This window comes from Pezoporus flaviventris, unplaced genomic scaffold (assembly GCF_033815535.1).
Source record: "Pezoporus flaviventris isolate CSIRO_AGI_PZ_B2104156 unplaced genomic scaffold, CSIRO_AGI_Pfla_v1 ptg000007l, whole genome shotgun sequence".
NCBI lineage: Eukaryota > Metazoa > Chordata > Aves > Psittaciformes > Psittacidae > Pezoporus > Pezoporus flaviventris.
In genome coordinates this window covers 7578046-7594373 of record NW_026892555.1, presented here as the reverse complement: position 1 = coordinate 7594373, position 16328 = coordinate 7578046, and the positions used below count along the sequence as shown (strand labels likewise).

General features: G+C 45.1%; 1 protein-coding gene across 4 annotated transcripts in view; it reads left to right on the top strand.

The window, feature by feature from the left end:
* The first annotated feature begins 9231 nt into the window (after positions 1-9231).
* The window catches only part of LOC133266489 (PHD finger protein 20-like protein 1), a 212559-nt gene continuing 205462 nt past the window's right edge, over positions 9232-16328 (top strand). For 3 of the 4 annotated variants that reach the window (XM_061447708.1, XM_061447705.1, XM_061447706.1), the window contains exons 1-2: positions 9236-9373; positions 10422-10527. In XM_061447708.1, the coding sequence (XP_061303692.1) occupies positions 10445-10527 (83 nt within the window). In that variant the 5' untranslated portion in view covers positions 9236-9373; positions 10422-10444. Of the gene's footprint in view, positions 9374-10421; positions 10528-16328 lie in introns of all 4 variants that reach the window. The other variant, XM_061447707.1, reaches the window with a different exon arrangement.

The window sequence follows — 16328 nt, the reverse complement described above, 5'->3', positions numbered from 1 at the left end:
CTGTTTCTCATGGTGGAGTACAATGCACAGACTTGTAAAGCTTGGATTCAGCTCTGAGCTTGCTGATAGATCCACGCTGCTTGGATGTCAACAAAAGCTTACCTGCAATAATGCTATGTCAGCTACACACACACAGTCCAGATAGATAGACAAAAAGTGTTTAGAAAGGTTCTAAATCAAGCAAATCTGGATGCACAATGATACTTCTCTGTGCAAAGCCATGACCAATCTGTGTTGCATCTCCTTGCTCTTTGCTTATATGGTGTCGGAAGGAAATTTGTTTTGTCTGTAACTTGATGTAGACATGGGAATTTGCTTGTCAGGAATTTTGTACAATGTCACATAAAAGCAGTGGAAAAGCACACATGGGGAAAAGAGTTGCTTCCATTAGAATCTGCAGCTCCCCCACCTTGCATCCCTAAATACTGCTCCTTTAGAAACTATTTTATCATAGAAATAAAACAAAAGGAAGAGGATAATATTCAAATCCATCTGTCAAGGCAGAATTTAATCAAGGTCCCTAACAGACCTTGAGTGATCCTCATTAGAGTTCTTTGTACACTTCCTCACAAGATCTGACTGTTACTGAACAAGAAGATAGGAACACTAAGAAAAGCAACAAACGCAGCTATGCTAAAAGCTGGCTGACTTCCTTAAGGATTACAAAAGATCGTGAATTAGCACTCTGCTGTACCTGCAGCGACTGGAAGCATCAGGATAGAGCCAGCTGTTGGCCTATTGTGCTCTAGTAGCATCTTATTTGAGAAGAATAGAAACTTTAACACATCGATGACTGGTCTGAATAGAGAATGAGTGGGAATGGGATTTGAAGTGGCAGTGGAAACATGGTATGTATGGCAGGTCATGGGGCCTAGGCCTGCAGGTCATCAAGCTTCCAGCACAATCTACGTCCAGACTGAGAAGGAAATGACGGGGACTAAACCAGGTCAGACAGTATGGGAGACTGATCACTTTAAGCTCTAAAGGGCATGTCCAAACCCAGCACAATGAGGCAAATGTAGGAAGTACCCATAAGACATGGTGAAGATGTGTTTGCCTACATTCCTTGTCTTCTGTGTCACTACACTACAGACAGATCACCTGCATAGCAACACTTTGGCGGCTGAGAGCTGGACCGGCCACCTAGACAACACAGAGCTTCGGGTAGCACAGAGACACATAAATTCTGAACGTTTGGTTGGGAGTTTCCATGTTACAGGAGTTCCAAATGGAATGTTCCTCTGGAGGTGGTGATTGAGACAAGGAGGCACAAAAGTACAAAATGTAATCAGTTCTAAGTAATGTTAAGTTTGATGGCTTTGTAATGGAAAATAACCGCGGTACTTGAAGGTAGTTGACATAGTTTCAGGCCCTCAGGGCCTCAGTACAAAAGGTGTGAGAAAAGCAGAATAGAAGGACAGGACCTGGGATGGGGAGTATCCCGGACTAGCAGATGTCCAGGATGGGAGCAGTTAAACTAACTGATAAGTAGAAGGCCAGGATGATTGCTATGTCTGTAATGTTAATTAAGCTTGCTGGGAAAAGTAAACGACCCTTAAAGACCACCACATTTTTGTATGCATGCCGGAAACCTTTAGGAAAATGATGTAATATGCTCAGTGACCACATAAGGATGACCTGTAGAGCAGCTCGGGGACACACGTTAGGAGGAGCTATCCCCCGTGTCTCCCGGCGCCGCAATAAAGAATACCTGCTTGTCAACTTGAAACTCTGTTGGCGAGTTTGTTCCTGGAGTTTTCTCCGAATCATGATGATCAGCATAGCTGAGACCCTGAATGGCTTCTGTAACCTGCATGGACCAGCGGTGGAGGGTCTTGGACTGATATGCAGTGAAGGCTTTTGGTTAACTTATAATTCTAAAGGATCATAGCATGCTTTATATATACTGTTGTAAGAATGAGGCCTGAGACCAGGAGATAAGTGGTGAAGGGATTAAGGAGGCGTGGTAGTTACAACACCCTGATAGAGGTGATCAGCTGCTGATGGCGGTTATTAGCTATCAGGCAAAGGGAGACTTGATGGCCCTTAAAGCTTGCCTCAAGGGGGTGAAAGAGGGAGCGATGCTATTGTTTCACAGTTCTGTTGCACAAGACCCATAGCCCTCGAGCAGCCTGACTGAATGTCATTGAAACTCTTGTTATCCCTCATTTACACATAAAAAATACACCAGTGAGAAAGTGGCTGCCCTCCCTCCCCATCTGTGGGCAGCAACAGGTAGTTTGGCTGCAGTTTCATTTCCACTGTTCTCAAAAGTATGAATTCGGCATTCGAACTCCTCCATGGCAGAGGATGAGTATACGACCCCACTTTGCAGACAAGTCGATAGCTCACTCCTCCCCAAAGCCTCTTTGATGAGATTTTCATCTCTGACTATGTTGAATGATACCTGGGTGGAAGCAAGCTTAATAAATTAGCCATATGAGCTCCATTAATCATTGGGTAGTTTTGGATTATAGTGCTAATGCAGTAAGTGAATTCATCAAGGGCCATTCCAAATCTGTTTTTGTAATCTGTATAATCTATCGCTCCAATAAACTATACTATTTGTGAATTGGTAATTGTGAAAGTTCTCATTGAACACAACTGGATGTATGGTGTTGAACTGGTTATAATCAGGAATTAAACCCAGCTGCACCCAGCCCCTCTGATCCCTGAGGAGTGACTGGAATACAAAGGGGGTTATTTTCTGCCAAATTTCTATTCTCTTAACACAACAATTGTATATACTGAAAATCTATAGCTGGGAAGGTGTTGGTACCACTGGTTCCTGCGACAATGGTACTGGCAAGATACTGATGTCATGGTCATTTCTATAACATATCATACTGATCGATGCATAAATGAGGACAACAATTGGCAATGATACTCTAATAGCGTTCTTTAAAGTGCCTGTCTTCCCTGCTGTTTTACACAGCACCCTTATCAGTTGTGTCTGCATTTGTATGTAAATAACCACTCTAGTCAGACAGTGGCCGAGTTCCTTTCTGCCTTTAAGCAAAGTCCAGATTTGTGAAGCTTGTACTGAGAATCCACAGGCTTTTCTGGAACTGTTTGCCGTATTTCCAGCTATGCCTGTGCCATTCTGACTTGTCGCACTTCCAGCTGGATTCAAACTGATGTCCTGGCCTAGTTCAACTGCTAGGGGAAAGGAAAAGGCACAGGCAGCCTTGGTATCCAGTGGAAGATCATGATACACTAGAGGCAGAGTGGTTTTATAGCTTGGATGCTATCCAGCACTGCATTAAAGATCAAGGATTTGAATGTGGCCTACAAGGCAATTGAGGACAGAGACCAGAACTGTGATAGCCTTCCAGGAACCTGCCCATGCGATGCCAGCACAGGCCTAATGGCCAAATATCAAGAACTCCTCCCATAAGCAAATGATCTGCAAGCATTTTACAGCAAGGGTGGACATTGAGGGCTAATATCTTAATTGACAACCATCCCTCAGTCCCAGTTTTCACAGGACCACAGACAGGAATATATCACATTAGTTTTACCAAGTGAACAGTATTGCCTGTTGGTAGATGTGATGTATATGTGTTCATTCTCACTCCTGGACTCCAACTAGGCTGGACAGATGTGAGTTTTGGAGTTCTGTTTTCCTCTCTACAAATTCATATTGGCAACCTGGCTCCAAAACTGTCCTTGCTAGACCCCCTGGGTTGCAGTGATTTGTCTATTAGTTTCTCCTTTCCTCTTACAGTACTCCCCAATATCATTATGACGATGATAAACATCCTGCTCCTGAATGCTCAGTGACTCCAGCACAGTCATTGTCTTGGCAGGACATTCCTTCTGTCCTTTTCCCCGACCCACCTTGAGGACAGACCATGAAAAGCTTACCACTGGGATATGTTTGTGAGTTGATTCACCATAAAGTATATGCTGAAATTCAACCTCACAAGGTAATAATCTAGGAAATCAGTGCACAATCAGAGCAGGTATTAGCACAGCTTTTGTCCAATATTGTTCTCAAGGCTTTAAGAGAAACTGCCATATAATATTTACTGATGTGTCCCAGTCTACAGAACCTCCCCCAGACACAAAACACAATCCAAGACATATGGCTGCAATATGTAATGCAGAAGTAAGCAACACATTGCACAGTACTGTTTCCGAGGCAAAAGCACAATTAATCTCAAGAGGTCTAACATTCATTGCAAAACAATATTCATAGCACAGTGAATGTTGAGTATGTCCCCAAGATATAAATGGATACATGGAAAGTGGTTTAACTAGGCTGTATGATGGCACAGCAAAGCTGTCTTCATCCAGAACAGGCAGCTGCTCCCTTCCAGCCATGCAGAGCATTAGGAGGTACCACTGTGGTAGGCAGTAACTTCACCGCCTCCCAGGGTTTCCTTTAGCCTTCATCAATACTTAGTGTTTGCTCTGTCTTCTCTATGTATTTGGGACTCTTTCACTAATGTTGGAGCTACCTCTATAAATGCAAATTTCATTACCCATCTGGCATCCTCATCTTACTATATTTCATCCTTACAATGCTGCTAGTAGAGAACCTTATGTCTGGTTTATAGCTTCATGTCACCTCTCCAGCATGCAGTGAAAGACAGAGCTGTGGCTGCAATACCTGTCAGCAAACAGCCTGCTCTCCAAGAGAAACCATTTATTGAGCAAAAGGCATTCTGCAAAGAAGCAGTGCGATAGAGTAAAAAATGTCCTGCAGCAGCTTCAGTGTCTTTCTAAACTGAAAAAGATAGAGATTGGTGTCCCAAACCCATTGGGTTACTATTTTGTTTGGTGTCCATGGCAATGAGTGTTAGCTACTTTCTTTTCCCTTACAACACCAGATGCTTCAGAACTCAGCCACTTTAGGGTAATTCCCAGCATCTGGAAAATTTGGGGCTCTAAAATGGAAAGAAGTGTTTGGTGAGATAGTGGAAATCTACACAAAAGGAAGAGGAAATTTCTGGAAGGCAGAAGTTTCTGGGATGGAAGAAAAAGAAAGGCAGAGAAACTGCAGAAGACACAGGAACTCATGCCAGACAGGATGTCAACATGGACCAAGGACAGATAATTACGGAGCAGAGCCAGGCTGTGACCAAGTATCTCGACTGACAGATAGAGCAGGGTAGAAGTGCTGCTGCATGTTTGCTAGGCTGAGACTGTGCAGGCACCATTTAACTACAAGCACCAGCAGTCCCTTTAAATATATCTTCCTACTAAAAAACAATGATGAAGTTTTATTCTGTCGAGTGTCACCTCATGACTGCAATATCAGACATTCACAGTGGTTTTTTTATGGGATAACCCACAAGAAAAAATACACAGCAAAATAAACAAACTGATGTCTCTAACCATGGTATCTTTTTTTTTCCCCAGGTGTTTGATCATTCTCCCAGACCTTTCCTGAATGTTTCCAGTTTTTGGATGGCTTTTCTGAAGAGTAAGTTATTTTAATAGCAACGTCCTGGTGCCAAGTGCAGGGATAATGTCACCTCTCTACTCCTACTCAGTATTTCCATGTGCATGTGCTTTGCAAAGACTGCATTACTCTTTTCAGCATCAACAGCACATCATGAGCTCATGCTCAGCTGATTATGAAATACTCTCTTCCCCCTCCAAGTCTTTGTGAGTCACTGACTGGCAAGATAAAACCTCCTATCCAGTTTGGTCTCCAATTTATGGTCTGTACAATATTTGCAATGCTAAAGACATGCTTCGTGACAAGATTAAGCACCAGATTTTGTGAGGAGCAGAAGTAATGAAAGCTCCTTTGCTGCAGCTCTGCCTGGTGATGTTCTGGTGTCTGAAGGACAGGTCAACACAGTCGCTCTTCCCAGATGAGCATTTTAACATAACAGGTTGGGATAATGTGATGAGACCTCTATTTCTGTGTCAAGCTTGAAGTAAGGCAGAAGTGGAGACAAGGAGAATGGAAGGCAGACATTCAATGCTGTTCTGAAGGCAGCATGGTAGGAGTCTCACACAGCAATCTGTGTTGGGTTATCCCTTCTTCTGAATCCTTAACTTGTGTTCCCATCTGCTATTGTGCCCCTGTGCTCCTCTGAGCTTGAGGAAATGGGCCTCTGATGGGCTGATGGCTCTTGGCAGCCATGGGTCAGGGTGTTGTTATTTATGCTTCCTCTCCTGCTGTTGTCTCTCTGTGCTCCTTTTGTGGCGGTGCATATGGGCTTTTGGCCCTGATTACCATCACTTGGGACTTGCAGCACCTCTGCAATCTGCTGTCGGCTCTGCTTCCCTCTCCTGATGGCCTCAACAGTGAGGTGATGCTCAAGGTGCCACACTGCTCTGAGCCCTTCTCATCGCACAGCCAGCCTCCAGCATGCAGCTGAGCATGACTCAACCCACACATACCTGGCCTCATCCTTGCTGCCTCTTTTATCTCGCCCCCATCTCCCTCTCCATGAACAGAAGCACCTTCACTTTTCCAATAGCATCCTGATGCTGCACATTCATTGCAACCCTGTGAGGTCTCATTGCCAACACAACAGCCCTTACTATACTCAAACAAACCCTCTAAACAAAAGCCTGCATCAAAACGATGCTCAGGGTAGAAAGAGCTGGAGACTTCAATCAAATGCAATGGCAACTTTGTACTAAAAAAGATAAAAAGTAGGTTATTTTTTGCTTTTATTTTTTCTTGCATTGTTTGCTTTGTTTTTCTTCAAGCCTCCTTCCTCCTTCAGTCTCTCCTTCTTGCTACCACCATGCTGAAAATGGGAATAGCGAAAAATCAAAGGAGGAATAAAAAGATCCATAGCAAATCTATACTCTAAAATACCCCACTGCACAGACTCCCTATAAAGACTCTTAAAGTGGGAGGCAGCCTCGCAGGAACTAACCACCGCGGATGGGTTGACCTCGGAGAGCAGCCAAACTCCCACATAGCTACTGGCTCACTCCCCTGCAGCGGGATGAGGGAGAGAATAGAACAAAAGTGAGAATGTAGACACAGATAAGGACAGTTTAATAGGTGAGGGAAGGCAAAAAAACCACCCAAACTCCAAACAAACCCTAAACCAAACAACCTAACCCCCAAATCACCTTGGAAGACAAAAACCCCACTATTCTTCCTCCTCTGCTCCAGGTTTTCTTGCCCAAGTTGATGCTTTATGGCATGGAATATCCCTGTGGACAATTTGGGTCAACTGTCTCTGCTGTGCCCCCACCTAGTCTCTTGCTCACCCCCAGCCTACTTGCTCTGGGGGCAGAATAACAAAAAGCAAGCCTTGATGCTCTGAAAATGCTGTTCAGCAATAGCCACAACACTGGTGGATATCTGCCCCATCACAGACCTCCATGCACTGCAGGGCAGAGCCTGCCTCACCATGGTCTGTATCACGGGCTGCAGGGAAATCTCTGCTCCGAGGCCTGAGCATCTCCTTCCTCCTGCACTGACGCTGGTGCCTTCAGAGCTGCTCCTCTCATGTATCCTTACTCTTTCTGGCTGCGTTTGCACAGTCATTCCCTCTCCCTGCTTCTTAAATCTCTTATCCCAGAGGTGCTACCACTATCCCTGATGGGCTCAGCCTTGGCCAGTGGAGCTCCATCTTTCAGCTGGCTGGAATTGGTTCCACTGGATGTGGGGAAAGCTTCTGGCAGCTTCTAACAGATGCTTTCCCTGTACCCCCCCCCACTATCAAAACCTTGCCATGCAAACTCAATCCACTTGACAAAGTTCTTCTTTCAGGTCACTCGAGGGAGGACTCACAAGCTGACCCAGGATCTGCAGTCTCCAGAAATCCACTATGCCGAGGAAAGCTTTTTGATTAGCTGGTGGAAACCTGGCTGTTATCTTAGTGATCACATCCATGGGGATGTGATGATGCTGATTTTGCCATTACAAAACGGTTGGAAATATCTATCCTGGAGAAGAGGACGAAGGTCCCCATGAGATGGTTCCTGTAGTGCTGAGATGCCAGCAATGCAGGGCCAAGTGCCAGACTTGGCTGCAGGCCACTGCTTTTATCAAATGTCTCCCAAGCAAAACACAGCGATAAGCAGCACAGCAGGCAGCAAAAGCTGACAGCAGCCATTAAGAAGCCCTGGAGCTCAATGGGCAGTAAGAAAGGGAGTAAGCTTTGAGCAACCTGGTCTAGTGGAAGGTGTCCCTGCCTGTGGCAGGGGGTTGGAACTGGATGAGATTTGAGGTCCCTTCCAACCCAAACCATTCTGTCATTCTATTAACTCACTCAGCACTGGGACCAGCAGCAGTACATACCAGCTCAACAGCTGCACTAGGTGTAAATACAGCCAAGCACACCCCGACCAAACCCATCACTATCTCTGGCCCCAGACTGAGAAGGATAGAGAAGGGCCACGAGGACAATCAGGAACTGGAACATCTCCTATACAAAGACAGGCTGAGAAAGCTGGCGTTGCTCAGCCTGGAGAAGAGAAGGCTGCATGGAGACCTTCCGGTATCTGAAAGGGTTCTACAAGGATGCTGGGAAGGGGTGATGGGTTTAAACTGAAACAGGGGAAGTTCAGGTTAGATATAAGGAAGAAGGCCTTTACTGTGAGGGTGCTGAGGCACTGGAACAGGCTGCCCAAAGAAGAGGTAAATGCAGTGTTCAAGGCCAGGCTGGACAGGGCTTGGAGCAACCTGCTCTAGTGGAAGCATCCATGCCTGTGGCAGGGGTTGGAACTGATGAGCTTTAAGGCCCCTTCCAACACAAACCATCCTGTGATTATATGACTGTATGAAAAAAGGGGGAACCTTCAGGTAAAGGCGGTGTCATGGGCACAGGAGGGAGGTGAGGAGAAGCCATTGCTCTGCTGCTGTGGCAGGCTCAGGGATGGTGCCCAGACTGTCAATGGCTGGGCTGTCAATGGCCAGGCTGTCAATCAATGGCTATCAATGGCTTTCAGTCAATAGCTATCAATGGCTGGGCTATCAGTTAAAGGCTGTCAATGTCCGGTATGTCAGTCAATGGCTACCAATGGCTGGGCTATCAGTCAATAGCTATCAATGGCTATCAATGGCTGTCAATCAATAGCTATCAACGGCTGTCAATCAATGGCTGTCAATCAATGGCTATCAATGGCTGTCAATCAATAGCTATCAATCAATAGCTATCAATGGCTGTCAATAACCCCCGCCACCACCTCTCTTTGTCTCCCTCACTCCGCTCCCTACCCCCGCCTCCAGGTCACGCGGAGGCGGTGGCTCCGCAGTCACGTGGCGGGGGCGGTGTCATGGCGGCGCCGGGCCGCGCCTCGCGGGCTCGTCGCGGGGTGGTGACGCGGCGGCGGGGCGCGGGGAGGATGGGGCTGTGAGGGCGCCGGACACCCCGCGCCGCGCCGAGCGGGACCAGCGGGCTCCGCACCGGGCCCGCCGCTGCCGTGCGACTCGCAGGAGGCGGTAAGGAGCGCGGCGCTGGGCAGGCGGCCCCGCGCCATGGCCCCGCGCGACCGCGGGGCTCCGGCTCCCCCCTCACGGTGTCTGGGCCTGGCGGGGCGGTGCCCGCGGCCCTCCCCCGCGCTGGGCCTTGCCCGCGTCCTCCCCTGGGCCCGCCGGAGCGCGCAGCACCCGCCGGCCCGCGGCCCTCCTCCCGGCCCCTCTGGGGCGGACCCTTTGTGTGCTCCGCGCTCGGGCCTGGGCTTCCCCGGGCCGGGCACCGCCGCCCAGGCAGCTGCCCCCGGGCGCGCTGCCGGCCCTGGCAGCGGAGCCCCGCCTGAGGGCCGGGGTCCGGGTGTGCGCGGTCCGGTCCCGCCGCCCGGCACCCTCGCTCGTCAGCCGGCGTGCGGCAGTGCCTGCGGTCCCGGCGGTCCGTGCCTTGGTGGGACACCGGCTTGTCACCGTAATAGGGGTGGCAGTCGGGCAGAGAGGTGATTTGTTTGGTAGTGGCTGCATTAACGAAAGGGGTTAAACGGCGCTCGTGAAACTTCCTTAGTGTTAATTATGAATTGAGAGTACGTAGGGATTTTTTCTTTGCTTGTTTTCATTAATTTCGTCTTACTTGTCCGTTAAGGCTATGTTTGTCTTTAAATTTCTATTATTGGTAAGGTAAGTTCTTCTTGGTTTTGACCTTTTCCACAGCAGAGGAGAGACTGCACGTGGACTCCAGGTCTCTCTTAACATTATGCTTCAAAGAGGTGCCCTGTTCTTACAGTGTAGTACAGCTCCAAAAATGAACACTTTTTTTCTTTTTACTTTATTTTTTTTTTTTTTAACTTAAAGCTGGTGACTGTTTTGGGTGTTTTCAAAGAAAAATAAATTAACTAAAAATGCAGGACTTTTGTGTTTAATGCCTTCGTAGGGCCTTCATTATACTTCTGAAAACTTAATGGAAAGTTGGGATAGAAATGCCGCATCTTTTTCCACTCACTGGAATGTATTTGCTGTCAGTGACGTTCTTTAGGCAGTGTTACAGGTTCTGATATGACTTTTCTTCTTTTTTTCTCTGAAGGTAGTGAAAAAGAAAACCTCAAGATGAGTAAAAAGCCTCCCAATCGTCCTGGAATCACATTTGAGATTGGTGCTCGCTTGGAGGCACTGGACTATTTACAGAAATGGTATGGAAGACCTTGTAGTGCTAAGAGCATAATTGTTCTGTCCATATCATGTTTTGGTGTCGAGTTATAAGACCTTGTGCAGCTTTTAACTGGCTGCTTCACATGTGAACTTTATGGATTTCCACATAAGTTGTTAAACCTGTTGGCTTTTAGTAAGAATTCTCTCTTCAGAAACCAAACTAAACTTTGCTGTGGGTTTTCCTTTGTTTGCTTTTAGTTGCTTGTGCAACGCTAGTAAGCGAAGACCATTTCTGAAGTGGTGTGGAATGCGGTGTCATGTGTGAGATGATGGGTGTGTTAATGTGGTAAACTGCTGCGACTGAAGACTTTGGTTTAGTTTAAAGGTGTGCATATGAATGTGTTTTGTATTTGGTTATCAAACTTAAAATCATAGGGAGGTTTGGTTGGAAGGGACCTTAAAGATCATCTAGTTCCATAAGTTCATAAGATGATGTTAACAAAAGAAAACATCCTTAACTGGAATTCATGGACTAGGCAAGTACAATTGTGTTTGTATCAAACAGTTGGAGAAACAAAGTGCTTCAAATAGTGTCTCTGGAACCTCTCAGTCATATCGTGAGTAGGAGTCAAACTATAAAATGGAAATTTGGGCACAAGGACCATGCTACACAGCATGTGTGTTGTGAAAGGAGCTGTTAGCTTGAAATATATTGTTCGTCCAAATGTTATTAATGTAAGTGTGCTGATGTCATGATGTATCCTGGCCGTGCTGTTTCAGTTTGAAGAATCCCTGGTTTTAAGCAGATGACAGAGGAAGTTGATGCTTCTACCTGGAAGTGTTGTTTTAGCTGCTCTCTGATTAATTAGGGCTAGGAAATGTAGAGGCCTGTACCTGCTTTCCAGTTGCATTCCTGGAGATGTATGTTCATGTAGATACCTGGTCCTGCTGACTCCCAAGTTACGTGATAGAGAAATCTGTGTATTATTCACAAGTTTACTCCAGTAGTTACATGCTCTGTATAAAAAGTGGGTTAAACTTTTTATCAGGAGAGCTGTGATTTTAATTACAGGACAAGTGTTTGTTTTAATAAACAGTCTCTAAAGGAAAATGTGGTTTACAGAGCAGTTTTTTGTTCTGACCTGTTGCTGTAGAATGGGTTTTCAACATACCCATTCTATAACTGAATGCCAGGATCATGAAATTAGCTGAATAGTGCTATAAAAGTAAAATCATTTTAACAGAACTTTTAACAGCAACTGTTGAGAATAGAGATAACTGGTTAAAGTAGCTAAATAATGCAAGTTAATATGTAAAAATAATTTTGGCTTAATTGTATCCAAAAACCATCGCTGACTATCTAGTGTGTACTTTGTATCAAGTGTACCCAGCCTTAAGGGTCGGGTGTCAGTTCTGCAGTGCTTGTCTAGCTTTGGTCTTAAGCTCTGCAGCTGAGTTACTTGGTATTTTCAGGCAGAACGGAATTTATCCTCAGCTTTCTAGGAACTGATTCTTCATATGCACCATCAGGTAGAACAGGTCAGGTTTATATGCATCTAAACTTCTGTTGGTGCCATATACATAGAGTTAATATTACAGTCTTGCAGTTACAGCAACACTGAAACCAAGACTATTTCAAATGAAGTAATATTCATGTATGTAACCAAAGAACTTGTGAGAGAAAGCCCACTGTTGTGTTATTAGGGTGACATGGGCTGGAATAATAGTCCATGTGATTTGTTTTCTTAGCCTTCTGTTGCATAGGGGAATGGTGGATGTTTTTAAACTCTTTCTATATATGGTCTGTATACATTCCCTTCATCTGCATGCAGAAATACATACTTCAAAGAAAATAAAAGTTGCTGAACTCACATAAAATCTCTTTATATTTCTTAACAAAACCACAGTTGAAGAGCAGTAGTATTGCTTAGCTCAGTCTTTCTATGAGTGACAAATTAAGAACACTTGCTGAAAAATAGGATTTGAAAGTGGTTTATTTTTTATCCTCCATTTTTCTGAAAGCCTGCTGTTGTGTAAAGTGTTCATGACCAGTTAAAATGTTAATCAAGAAAGGCTTCTAGAGGATGGGAAACAGTGTAGTAAAGTCTGTTTTTTCTTTCTGAAGCACTTTTGCAGGTCTTTTCAATTTTCATCTGTGCAGTACTTGCTGAAATTCACCTGAGGGAATCCGGTGTTCATTTGAGTTCTGGAACTTTGGAGGGGGTTTTGTGTGCCTTGACTATTTATTGCTTAAAACCCCTGTAATTTTAAATGAGGTAGTTTTTGCAGGCAGTGTTTGTGTTGCTGGTATCATTTGGCATGAGCAATTACTGAGCAGAAGAAAGCCTGGTCAAACTGATCAGCAAAGACAGGCTGTCAGTAAGCTTTATTCTGGACATAACAGCAGTGTCTTTATCAACTGCACCAGAGTGCTGCTGCAGGGGGAGGTCATCTTAGACAAGGAAGTCGCTTGTTATTTTGGCTGGTGTCATCTACCTGGACTTGTGCAGGACAGCGTCAAACGCTTTCCACAGCATCCTTGTCTCTAAGCTGGAGAGGCATGGGTTTGACAGATGGACCTCTTGGTGCATAAGGAATTGGTTGGGTGGATGTACTCAAAGAGTTGTGGTCAGTGGCTCAGTGTCCAGGTGACTAGTGATGTGTGGTGTTCTCCAGGGGTTCGTGTAGGGACCTGTCCTGTTCAACATGTCAGTGACATGGACAGTGTGATTGATGCGCCCTCGGTAAGTCTGCTGATGACGTCCAGCTGTGTGGTTCAGTTGATACGCTGGAGGGAAGGGATGCCATCCAGAGGGACCTTGACACGCTTATGAGGTAGCCAGTGCCAGCCTCATGAAGTTCAACATAGGGAAGTGCAAGGTCCTGCACCTGAGTGGGGGCAATCCCAAGCCCTGACGACTACAGGCGGTGCAGAGACTAGATAGGGAGTAGCTCTGCAGAGAAGGACTTGGAGGTGTTGGTCAGTGAGAAGCTCAGCATGAACTGGCAGTGTGCACTCACAGTCTAGAAACCAGCTGTCTTCCAGGCTGTATCCAAAGGAGTAGGACCAGGAGGTTGAAGAGGTGATTCTATCCCATTGCTCTTGTGCGACCCCACTTGGAATACTGCGTTCAGCTCTGGAACATAGGAAGGACCTGGACCTGTTTGAGCAAGTCCAGAGGAGGCCACCAAGATGATAGAAGGGCTGGAGCATCTTTTTTATGGAGACAGGCTAGACAACTGGGCTTGTTCAGCCTGAGGGAGAGAAGACTGAGGAGACCTTACAGCAGTCTTCTGGTACATAAAGGGGCCTACAAGAAATCTGGGGAGGGACTTTTGACAAGGGCATGTAGTGATACGACAAAGGGAAATGGCTTTAAATTGGAAGCGAGGAAATTTAGATTAGATTCAAGGAAGAAATTCTTTACTCTGTGAGTGCTGAGGTGCTGGCACAGGGTGCCTGGAGAAGCTGTGGCTGCCTCATCCCTGGCAGTGATCAAGGCCAGGTTGGATGGGGCTTGGAGCAACCTGGTCTAGTGGAAGGTGTTCCCCCCCCATGGAAGGGGGTTGGAACTGGATGAGCTTTAAGGTCCCTTCCAACCCGAACCATAAATTTAAAGTTCAGTAAAGCAAACTATGTAATGCAGCTCTAATCAAACTCAGGGTCATCTGGCAGCAGTTGGTGAATGAGATGGGATTGACCGATAATAGAAAACTATTAAATATATATGACATGATCTGGTGTGAAAGACCAGTGAAGAAAGGGTGAGGAAACTGGATTTCTTTAGTTTGGAGAAGGCTACAAGAGACTCAGTACCAGCCTTCCATCCTTAAAAGGATGTCATCAAAGGTGCTTAGCCAAGCTCTCCACGGTAGTGTTTGGTTGAAGGGCAAGAGATAACTGGTGGAAGTGAAAACAAGCAATTCAGGCTGGGTACAAGGCGAATCATTTCCCCATGGGACAGTCAAGCAGTGGATCTGGTTGCCCAAAGAGTTTGTGGAGTCTCCAGCATTGGAGGTTTTCCAGACTGGGCTGGCTAAAACTCTGGAAAACGTGGTCTGATCCCATAGCTGACTCTACTTTGAGTGGGAGGTTGGACTTTTTTTGGTAGGAGGCTTTCTGAGGTCCCTTCCAACTTGAATTACCTATGATCTCATCCAAAAACTAATACATGTGCACACACCCCCCCGTGCCTCTGACAGATGAAGCAGCAGTAGAACTGCAGATGTCTGCAAGGAGGTACCCATGTGGAAGACTGTTTTTTAAGCTGTTAGCTCCCACAAGCAGGACACAGCCTCTGCAAAGTTACTGTATTTGAATAAGCTTCTCTTCCCTTTTTTCCCCTGTTTTTTTGTGGCTCTAGCTGTCTACTGGTTGTTCCATAAGCGCTAGATACTGCTTTGAAAAAACCAACCCTCTTAATTTTTCTGAGCCCATAGTCTTTGTTAATCTGCTTGATCTGAACTTTTAAGTTAGGTAATGAAGGAAGTAGAGAGGCATGGTCCTTTGTGCAGTTCTGGAATGGAAACAGCTTACTAAAATAGGTTAGTTATCAGAATAACAGTGCTTTGACTTAGTATATTTGATTACTTAGTTAGATTATTTTAATTAAGTATGGAGGAAGCTTTTTTCCTGAAAGACTTTGGGAAATTCTTTCTTTGTACAGCCTTTACTTTGGATTTTGGTTGATTGGGTTACCTGACAGATATTAGGAAGGATTATAAAGACTGCTTTATGTTGATACAGTACAATATGTATAATTAAAAATGAGTTAGAAATAGGGGCTTACAGATTTTGCAGATGTCTGAAGGCTGTTTGTGGAGGAGTCAGAATGGAGGGTGTTTGGTTTTATATCCCTTACAAGGTGGAAGGAAAGACTTTTTATACCATTATTGCAAAGGCAGGAAGTACATGGCTGTTTTCAGACTTTGTAGGGGCAGACTTGAGGCAAATTTAGTAACATTTTTACATCCATTTTTCCAGTTTGAAAGAACTCATTCCATCTCACAGGACAATTCACTACTTTTTGGTCACTTCTGAAGGATCAAAAGGAAGATGATGATGTAAAAATGAAAAATACCATCCATGTGGCCAGCACCGTGTTGAGTGTGGTGGAGGAGAAAACGGTGTTTTCTTTTTTACACTTTCAGAAACCAAAACCTGGAAGCTTCCCATTATTTTTTCCTAGATGAACATTGGAGCAGTATGGTTGTCTGACCAATGCTTCATAGTGTGCTTTTTGTAAGCCATATTAAACTTTGCAGCTTTACAGAAATGTTGAATAATTCTTATGGGCTGGAATCGCTGGAACCTGAGCATGGAGAGCATGCTGTATGTAAGCTGGGCAAATACCATCAGCTAACAATAGTTTTCCTGTTTTCTCTTGATAAAACAAGAAGAAAACTTCCTGAAATTTGGATGAGACTTTATTTGGGATTATCAAATATTATTTCCAGCAGGCTGTTAAAAAAACACACCTAAAATGTTCAGGTTATTGTTTCTTCCCACAAAACCAACACTGTCAGTGTTGAACAGGAGTTTGGTGGTGTGGTTTAGGTTTTTTCCTGTGAAGAGTAAAGACTTTTTCCTCAGTTTTTTAGAGTATGTTTTTCTGCTTTTTACTGAACAAATGTTGGTAAATCTGTTTGTGTACTAAATCCATTCTGATCCTTTAGTGTGGAGTGCTTGTTGGGTGTGACTGGGGAGAGTTAACTTGACTGGAAGGTTGTTTGGACCTTAGACACTGTTACCCTACAGGTCTGTGGAGAGTGATGTTTGTGTTCCCCTTTCCATTACTTCTTCATAATGCCTACTTGCAGCTTTGCCATGGAAGGGACTTCT